The 9,908-nt window shown below is 44.0% G+C and overlaps 1 protein-coding gene across 1 annotated transcript; it reads left to right on the top strand.

The window, feature by feature from the left end:
• Nucleotides 1–627: 627 nt before the first annotated feature.
• Nucleotides 628–9,567, top strand: dll4 (delta-like 4 (Drosophila)). Its single transcript, XM_034900431.1, has 11 exons — nt 628–1,080; nt 1,248–1,508; nt 1,904–1,961; nt 2,599–2,862; nt 4,905–4,965; nt 6,177–6,307; nt 6,525–6,694; nt 6,795–7,014; nt 7,480–8,218; nt 8,567–8,675; nt 9,122–9,567. Exons 1-11 carry the CDS (start codon nt 1,027–1,029, stop codon nt 9,125–9,127), a joined length of 2,073 nt encoding a protein of 690 aa, XP_034756322.1. The 5' UTR covers nt 628–1,026; the 3' UTR covers nt 9,128–9,567.
• Nucleotides 9,568–9,908: the final 341 nt, after the last annotated feature.

The following is a 9,908-nucleotide window of genomic DNA, read 5'->3' as shown; positions in this document are numbered from 1 at the left end:
TATATATTGTATTGGGTAGATGTATTAGGACATCTGCTCTACACATAATATCTGATATAGAATATGGCTCTGTTTTGCTTCTAAATTACAAAAAGTAATAAAAAGTGAAATTAATCGTCAACGTTCTGGGGAGATTTTTCTTTTAATCGTATTTCTAGTTTCCCGGCCTGGGGGAGACACGCGTGACCCCACAGGGAGTTGAGAGCCTGAGGAAATAGTGCGCAGAACGGCTCCGACTCTGTGGTGAAGCCAAATTAGGTGTGCAATTGAGTGGAACCAAGGGCAAGGGGTTGCGAGGAGTAAGGACGTAATTGAATTCCTGCTTTCTATCCTCCTAAGTTTCGACTCTCCTTTATTGTCCTCACTCACTGTCCATAATGTGTAAATGTGCGTCCGGGCGCATTGTGCGCTAAAAATAAGTCAACAGATGTTACGGCTTGTTAATAATCGTCCAGTATCCATGGTGGTCAGTGAGCACAGTGCCAGTGGGTATTAAATCTGGATAATTGTTGTTGGGCTGGAAGGGAAGGGGGTTGAATATGTAGAGTGGGCGGTGTCAGTGGAGTGATTGGCAGTTTATGTAATGAGCAGCGCGGTGCAAGTCTATATATCTGGGAGGAGACGCGCTACGGTTCATTCACGAGTAATAAGACGAGTGATGAACATCCGTGGCGCACTGACGCACCAAGTTCAGCACCAAAACAAGCTCTCTGAGTCGCGCGCACACAGCAGAGTGACCGTCTTGGAGTACAGTACGATGTAAGAAGGGGACGCCTGCTGACAGAAAGAAGCGCGGCTGTGGATATTGGTCTTCCCTCACCTTTGGATAACTTTGAAACGCTTTCTCTGGACGCTTCTGACGCACAGCAACAAGGAGCTACAGGAGAACTCCCTGGGAGTGAAGAAGGATTTATACGAGATTTTGCCCACCTTATTTTATTTTAACCTTGGTGTACATACTTTGGAATAGGAAGGTTTTACTGCTTTATTGGCTGGTGACGCGGCTGCATAGGAGAAGCGAGAAGGATGGCAGCCTGGTTCACCTTTACCATCGCATTCAGCACCACGTTGATATCACAGGTATGAAGGAGGATGGCACATCTCCCCGGTGGTCCTGAGACCTCTCGGCTTTAAACAGATGAAGAGCCACTTGTTTCATTTTTTTTCTTTTTTTTTTATAATATACTATAGCCTAGGCTTTGTAACCGCAACGACGTTTTCTTAAATCATATTTCCTTCTCTTTTAGGTATTTGGATCCGGTGTTTTTGAGCTTGATCTCCACGAATTTAAAAATCACAAAGGTTTGCTGGCAAACGGAAACGCGTGCAAACCCAACTGCAGGACTTATTTTAGAATTTGCTTGAAGAACTATCAGGCCGTGGTCTCGCCAGGTGACTGCATCTTTGGAAGTACAATGACAGCAGTGCTGGGGACAAACTCTTTCAGCGCCAAGGCCAGTGGCACTTTACCTAGACCGATTCAGATCCCGTTCACCTTTGGATGGCCGGTAAGAGCGTGGAGCAGTGCATCCACTTTATGTATTTTATTACAGCCACAGCTATTATGTTGGTTCAGGTAGCTGCTATGCATTTTGGGAGCGAACCGGTTATTGGTCAGCTCATCTAATCCATATCATTAGGTATAATACTCATGTCGACAAACTGATTGGACTGCTAGGACGTCGTTCATTTCAAAATCCAGAAGGCCATGCAATGATAATTATTACACATATTAAAATGAAATTAAAATATCTTGTTTCAATCACCAACAGTCTATGAAACAGAATAGAAAAAAATGAAAAGAAATGTAAGCTTTCTGCCCCAAATTAGCATATCTGTGAAACAAAAGGGAGAAAAGTAGAGTACAGTGGATATTAATGAACTGCATGTGTTTTCTCCTTAGGGGTCATTTTCATTAATAATTGAAGCCTGGCATTCACCTTATGGAAATCTACCTGTAGGTAAGTACGACGTGTTTACCACAGGAGGGAGCTCTGTCAGTATATTTAACACACGAGGCTCTCCAGCTAGTTTACCATTTTGCACAAATACATGCAAAAAACGATCAATGTATGCTATTAAATACAGCTCAGTCGCTCCACATTTCCCTCCTGTTAATTGTTCATAATTTCACACATTTTTATGCCTATTCACTCCTTTGTTATGAACTTCAGAACACCTTTTTCATTCTTGTACCCAATACAATTGAACTTCCTCTGGTTTATTTTTGTCGTGGGAAAGAGCTGTGGGCTTTGGTGAGAATACACAGTGCCTGCCAAAAAACCCTGACTACATCTTCCTGTATTTTACACCTTACTCTGTTCCGCCCTTTGGAAGAGGGGACTGGGCCTGGGAATGTTTTTGCTGACAGAAAGAAAGAGGAAATTTCAACCTGACTTTATCTTTCATCTAAGCTGTATGGGATTTGATAAGGGATGCAGCTTGGAACTGGGCAGATTATTAAAGTGAAAGTGGATGACTTTTGAACCCACAAGCTATTTATGATGTAGACATAAACCCCAATCGTCCCAGGACATAAAAGTGCTTAGATATCCCACATTAATTCTGACTTCCTTCTCTCTTTTTTATCTCTTTCAGATACGAACAACCCGGAGCATTTGATTAGCTTTATGGCCATCCAAAGACAGCTGGGTGTAGGAACCGATTGGTCTCAGGACACGCAGACTGAAAAGCAGACTGAGCTGAGATATGCTTACCGGTTCATCTGCAACGAAAGTTACTATGGAGAAAGTTGTTCCAAAAAATGTGCGCCCAGGGACGACCGATTTGGCCACTACACCTGCAACCGTGATGGGCAGTTATCCTGTCTGCCTGGCTGGAAGGGAAAATACTGCGAAGAACGTAAGCAATCTAAAAAGCCTGTTCCCAGATATCAGCAACCTCCTTATGCCTTGCAGTTGACAACGGAGTTTTGATGTTCAGTATCGGTTTGTTTTCCTTTGACACGAGAGGGTCGTCCAGATGTTTGCTAATGACTTACACGGAGTGGAATCTGTCTCGGCCTATAGCTGTGGAGCTCGGTATGATAGGGGACCTCTTTTTAGGATTGGGTAGACAGTCCTTACCTTAAAAGAGTTGTTACTTCTGCAAGACTTCCTCATGATGTAAGATCTTTTCCCTTCAACATTACGGTGTAGGTCCTAGAGAGAGAAAAATGTTTGTGAGCATGCACAAGTTACAGATTTCCTAGTTATAGGTCATCATGTTGAATGTTGAGTGCTATAGCAAGACATGACGTGATGCTATCTGGCATGTCTGACAGGCAATTTAGGTGTAGAATGCATTTTCAGTCTCATATAATTTGCGTTCACATAATTCGGATGTGTAATTGGTTGTGGGTTTGTGATCACTCACTGAATATGGGTTGAGGGACAGACAGGCTTAGCATGACAACAGGCACATTATACTCGCGCTAACCCACTTGGCCAAATCCTAGACCAACACTCCCATGTTTTGGACCTCGTTGAATAGGCCTATGAGAAGGCCCGATGCCATTTGGCTCCACAATACCAAGGGCCCTCTTTACCAAAACAAATTAATCAAAGAGTAGAATTGGAAGGAGGCGCTGTGAGAGTAATGGTTACCATGTGCTGGATATGTGGCCACATGGGTGACAGCGGATCTGTCATCCATGTCACTTGGTGGTGAAAGAGAAAATGGCATGTGCTATTTTGACTGTGGCGCCAAATTCTAACCAGATGGGCTCACGTGTTGCAATTACAGACACATCAATCGTCGGTGACTACAGAAAATATACATTAGAAAGACAGATTAGGCATCTTTCAGACACTATCATTTTGCCTCTCTCTCACACTCCCATACATCAACTTAAACAAGCCTGGTCATTTGGGTCTAAACACTTTTTTCCGTTTTAAAGCACAACAAAGCACACATTGTACATTTAAGATATGCAGCAGTTAAGGTCAAAATCAACCTAATTTAACCGGAAACAAATGGCTAATGAGCACAGCCGAGGATCACTTCCTAGCTTAACGTTTTCCGTAGCTGGTCAATATTCCAATTAGTTTACACAGGTGTGTATTTACCTTGCGTTTTGTTACAGTTATGTCTAAAAGGCATTTAAAGCCAGTTGTTTTTTTCCACTTCTTTTTTAACCTTCATAAAGTGTTGTAGCGCGCTTCGTGTCCGTGATAATCCACAGACTGGGAGGGGGCGCGCGGGCATTGATAGGAGGAGCTCAGGCGGCTGCACGCGCCAAGGTTAATCGCGGCATTATTATCCGCCACGCGCCGTGGATGGCGAGTCCCTTCCATTGTTGGGCGCGCGGTAGTAGCAGCTGCAAATATGGTTGTGGCAGACCACAAACAACAATAGTGACAGCTGTCCGCTATTGAGAGCAAGCATCTGTTCTGGACTAAACCGGCCGCTTACCGCCAGTCGCCTGATATGTTGTCCCGCGAATCAGTGTCATAAAGACCGGGGTACACTTAAAACAGGACAAACAAAACCCTCAACCGATTCCCTCGAGGCGGCAGGGGGTGTGGTGGACAGGTTTAGATCAAATGACAGCTTCTAAGGAAAGTTGAGACCGAATGAGGCCTCACTTCAACAAGTAGGATCACAGTTGGCTATTTTTAAGAATATGAGGGCTCTGTAGCTTTGGCATTGAGTGTGAGGGGATCCTACCCTTATATTTTACTTTTAGCACCTAGCCTACATGTTTAGTTTTAAGTATTGAGTATTAGACCAACATGCTGCCTGCCTGCCTACCTTTTTCTTTTATTCTTTTTTAAAAGTTGTGAAACTTAATATTTCAAATTTGTCACCATGCACGATTATACTAAAATAACCAGGTGGAAGCATTAGTAAAAAAAAAAATGCCTGAGACTTACTGTATGTCTGTGTTTTTCTCTTTGCTTTAGCCATCTGTCTGGAGGGCTGCAGCGAGAGGAATGGAAACTGCTCCAAACCTGGCGAGTGTGTGTAAGTATTAATAATTGGGAAGTGTAGAAATAAGTGTTGTGCCGCCGTGTAGGAAGGGACACATATGAGTTATTAGTGGTCTTATTAACATCAGCAACTCAGTCTCCTGCAAATTATGTTTATGTAGAACAAATCACAGCGGGATAATAGTCACACAGCATCTAATGAGGAGAGGTTAAGCTCACTAAATCAACGAAAGATAAGTTTTCCTCTCCCTCTTTTCTCTTCATCACTCACTGACTTCTCTGCTTCCCATGTTCCCTTCTTGTTACTGCCATGTCTCACTCAGCAGAAAGGATCATTCACACACACACAAACACACACGCACACACACACTCGCTGTGAGAAGTTCCCCCTGAATCCTATTCTGGCCCCTTTTTTTTATTTTTTATTTTTTTTTAGACACAAATCCATCCTTCCCACCACTAAAACTGACCCAAATTCAGGTTAAATCCTTTAGACACCTAACACCGTAAAGCTGCACGCTCACTCAGCAAAAATGGTTGAAACCTTGAACGTGCATGTTAAGTCCCATAATCTCATGGTTTGACGAGGTTGCTGTGCACAGTGCTGAGAAACAGATCTTCATGGGAAACAAGAAAAAAATAAATAATGTGGACTGTTGGCTGGCTGCCAGAAATCTTGAAAGCCATATTTCACCTTTTGTGTTATTATATTTTTACTCTTTATCCTGTGTATACTTCACATACCTTTTATGATTGTTTGCCTGTATTTAACGTGTAGTTACTGCATTCACATCATTTTTAATGTAGCCAATGTTTTTATTAGTTGCATGGTTATACAAAACACAATGTGTCTTATGTGCAATAACTGATGTGCAATGAGGTTGGGGAAATCATAGATGCATGTTTCCCTTTGCACTTATGCATATCAGGCTTTGTGGAAGAAAAAAAAACACTTCATTTATCATTTTTTTTGTGATGAATTTATATGAGCGTTAAACGACTGTATCCAACTGTGGAGCAGCTATTAACGTCGGGTTGCGTGATTGATGATTGCTTTCTTATGTAATCACTAGCTAATCCGTGAGAGGGCTGGAAAGCATAGCTCTCATTTCATCTAAAGTCGACTGTTTGCATGTTTCAATAGAATGTGAAAATGATGGTTTTAAGTGCCATCATTCAGAATTATACAGTCTACAATCGGATAAACAAGTAACTAATCAAGGAACATATTTTGTCGTTTTGCAGTTGCAGAGATGGCTGGCAGGGTACCTTCTGTGACGAGTGTAAGAAGTACCCGGCCTGTAAGCACGGTACCTGCCAGCTGCCATGGCAGTGTAACTGTCAGGAGGGCTGGGGAGGCCTATTATGTGACCAAGGTACACCAGACAACACAGACCACTGCTGCTGTCCCTTTTTAGGAGATGTTCTCATATTACTTGTACACTGTTTTCATTTGAATGAACTTGAAAGCATTAGTAAATTAGGTTTCCTCTGAAGTGTTCCATTCATAGCGTTGTGCATATCCGGGGTAGATGGTTCTTTTTTTTTTTTTCTTGTGGGCTCCCTGTAAACAAACACTCTTCTCTCCCCCAGACCTGAACTTCTGCACCCATCACCATCCCTGTGTGAATGGCGCCACCTGTATGAACACAGGACAGGGCAGCTACACGTGTACATGCCTGCCAGGTTTCACAGGGGTCAACTGTGAGATGGAGATGCAGGAGTGTGACAGCAACCCCTGCAGGAATGGAGGGATATGCACAGTAAGTTGGAGACCGATACATTACATTTAATTTTTTTGGAGCTCAATTCCACTCTTTTCAACTGTCTGGCTAACTTTTCCTTCATGCAATTTCTCCCTAGAATTTGGAAAGTGGCTACATGTGCACATGTCCCCAAGGTTTTGAGGGCTCCCACTGCGAGCACAGCCTGCTGACGTGCGCTGACTCCCCGTGTTTCCACAGCGGCAAATGCTGGGAGAAGGACAATGGCCGAAGCTACATGTGCGAGTGTCCCCGCGGCTACACCGGACTCAACTGCGAGAAGAGAGTGGACAAGTGCACGTCGCTTCCCTGCGCTAATGGTACAGTCTTCCTCCCCTTTTTGCCCCCCCCTTTCTGAACTTCCCCTCGCTCTTTCTCTCCCCCCCTTCAAATTCCTGCAACTGGAAGCAGTGTGGAACAACAGGAATTGGTGGGAACTTGGTGTCTATTGTCTTCCATATAAACACTCTGCGGCTCAGAGCAGCAGCTTGTAAATGTCGCCACAGCTCGCTGCGGTTGTTGATGAAAGGGGACAAATATCCAGCACAGCTCGATTTCTGCCTTCTTGTAAACATGGAGGGCTCTGGGATTGCTCTGTGTTGGGAGAACAATACCCATTACTGGTGTCACAATGTGGATGTGATGGAGATGTGTGAACTTAATGGGCCTCATGGGAAGGTTTCTGGAGACCAAGTTGTTTCTGATGTCATAATGCCTGTCATTTTGTTTGTCTCATTTAGAAACTCTGTCTTTGTTGACGCTAACCGTCCTCCTCTCTCATGTAGGTGGTCTGTGTCTGATCCACGGTGGCATGCGCGTGTGTAGCTGCCGTGCAGGATTTACCGGCCAGCGCTGTGAAATTAACATCAATGAGTGTGCCGGTAACCCATGTCTCAATGGAGGCACCTGCCAAGACCGAATCAACGATTACAGCTGCACCTGTCCCGCGGGATACGGGGGACGCAACTGCGACAGAATCCTAGATGAGTGTTCCCTTCGCCCATGCCTCAACGGGGGCGTTTGCACCGGGGGTGGTGGGCCAGGCAAACCTCCAGCAACTTGCAACTGCCCATCAGGCTTCACCGGGCGGCGCTGCGAGTTCTTCGCCGCCGTCACCTCTCCCGTGACCAACGGAGAGATTCAAGACAGCTTCCAGTGGGCGGCGGTTTCTCTGGCTGTGGGGCTGGTGGCGCTGCTGGTGCTGCTGTGTATGGTGTGCCTGGCTTTCAGGCACATCCACAGGCAGGCCCAAAGAGACAGGGGAGACACGGAGACGATGAACAACTTGTCCAATGTTCAGAAGGACAACCTGATCCCAGAGTCCCAGCTGAAAAACACTAACCAGAAAATGAGCCTGGAGGTGGACTGCGATTCGGAGAAATCAAACTTTATCCATAAAAACTATATCTTGGACTCTTACAACTCTAAATCAAAGGAGTTCAAGGATGAAAAGTCACAAGAGGATAAAAGTCTTATTTATGACAAATGTTTAGAAGACAAAATGCCCTTGAGTAAAATGTACAGGTAAGAAGAACCATATTCACAATGCTTGTACTATAATGGGGAAATATGATAATGTGTGTCATTGTACTAGGACATTTCCTTTTATTTATAGTGGTGTATATTTGGAGCCCTGCTGGGCGGTAATGACTGTAAATGGACGCTCTCACTCACACTGCCTATCAGTTGTTTGAACCCAACATTGAACCCCAACTGTTATTTTCCAACACATTGTTCTCCATTTACACAAAGTTTATATAAATGTCTGATTCTTGCTTTCTGCTGCAACACTGTATATGTGCACGCCCTAATGCATAGCTCTGCCATGTGCTTCTAGTTTGTGTTAACACAAAGTATGATTTGTGTTTGCAGGGAAAAGCCAGAGTGTAGGATATCAACGATATGTTCCTCGAGAGACTCCATGTACCAGTCGGTATTTGTTATAGCAGAGGAAAGGAGGGAGTGCGTCATAGCAACTGAGGTAAGCCAAAAAAAAAAAAAGCACATCTTCATCAGAATTTCCGCAGATCCTCCACTTGTAATGCATCATCATGTCATCCCGAGTGCGCCATCCCTTACCAGTGCACCAACATTTCTGACAGGGGAACATGCTATTGGTAGAAAGACTGAATCAATCGCCCAATCAATCACTTTATTAGTTTCTGTAAATTACACCGGCTGTTCTTTATCTTGGCCATGTCATGACCTAAAGTCTGGACATATACTAATTCCTCACACATGTTTGGCTCTGCTTGGTCTCAGAGGTGCTATGTTTTACTACTGTGGCATTTTGAGGAATTATTAAAAATATTCAAGTCCAAGGAAAATGAAATGGTGATATCAGAGCATATGACCTATAGGAGTTTTAAAACTTTACTTTTCTTGTATTTTACAAAAATATTTTCCTCTCTCCCCCCCCCCATACAGGTATAAACCGAGGGGTCTGAAAACGAGGGAAAGAGGTGAACGACACAATCGAGGCCGAATAAAATATTCTGGATTGTTTACAAATGCTCAGAAGAGACTGGAGATTGTTTTAGATGTCCACTGCTGCTCTGGAACACTTGAGAACTGAAGAGGGCAGAAAGCTCTGCTCTTCCCAAAACAAAACAAGACGGAACAGAACTGAGAAACTTTATGTTGACCGAGTGTTTGTATTCAAAACATGTACAGTGAAGGACATTTCTGAGTTGGGACAACGGTTACACGGACTGGCGAACGGACAATGTGACAAGGTGTGGACACCGACGGAGCATCGGTGAAATATCAGCACCAGTAGAAGGAGGTGAAGGCGGATCTTTGACGCTCGTATCTGGCCTTTTGTGATAATCATGATGACTTTGACAGCCAACCAATCAGTTAAAAAAAAAAAAAAAAAGGTGCCTAAGATTTGACCCCTTCAAATTCCCCCCCCCCCCCCTCCTACACACTCCCTCCTGCCAGCTTCGCCTGCTATGCAAGACTCCGGGTCGAGACGAGTGAACTCACCCACTGTCGCGATCCAACCTAACAAACACTGAGAGTTATGAATGTCTGAAACTAATCTTCAACTGTCAATCACGTGAAAATGACTGGTTGGACTTTTCCATGCAACGGTGAAGAATGTATGCAGTCCAAATTCACTAGAAGCCTTAAAAGAGGGGGTTTGAATGCTAAATTTGTGCCCTTGTCTGTTCTTGGATCATTTGCACTACAAAAAAAGAAAATCGAGGAA

The sequence above is a fragment of the Etheostoma cragini genome, chromosome 18 (assembly GCF_013103735.1).
Source record: "Etheostoma cragini isolate CJK2018 chromosome 18, CSU_Ecrag_1.0, whole genome shotgun sequence".
Lineage (NCBI taxonomy): Eukaryota > Metazoa > Chordata > Actinopteri > Perciformes > Percidae > Etheostoma > Etheostoma cragini.
This window is presented reverse-complemented; position numbering and strand designations above follow the sequence as displayed.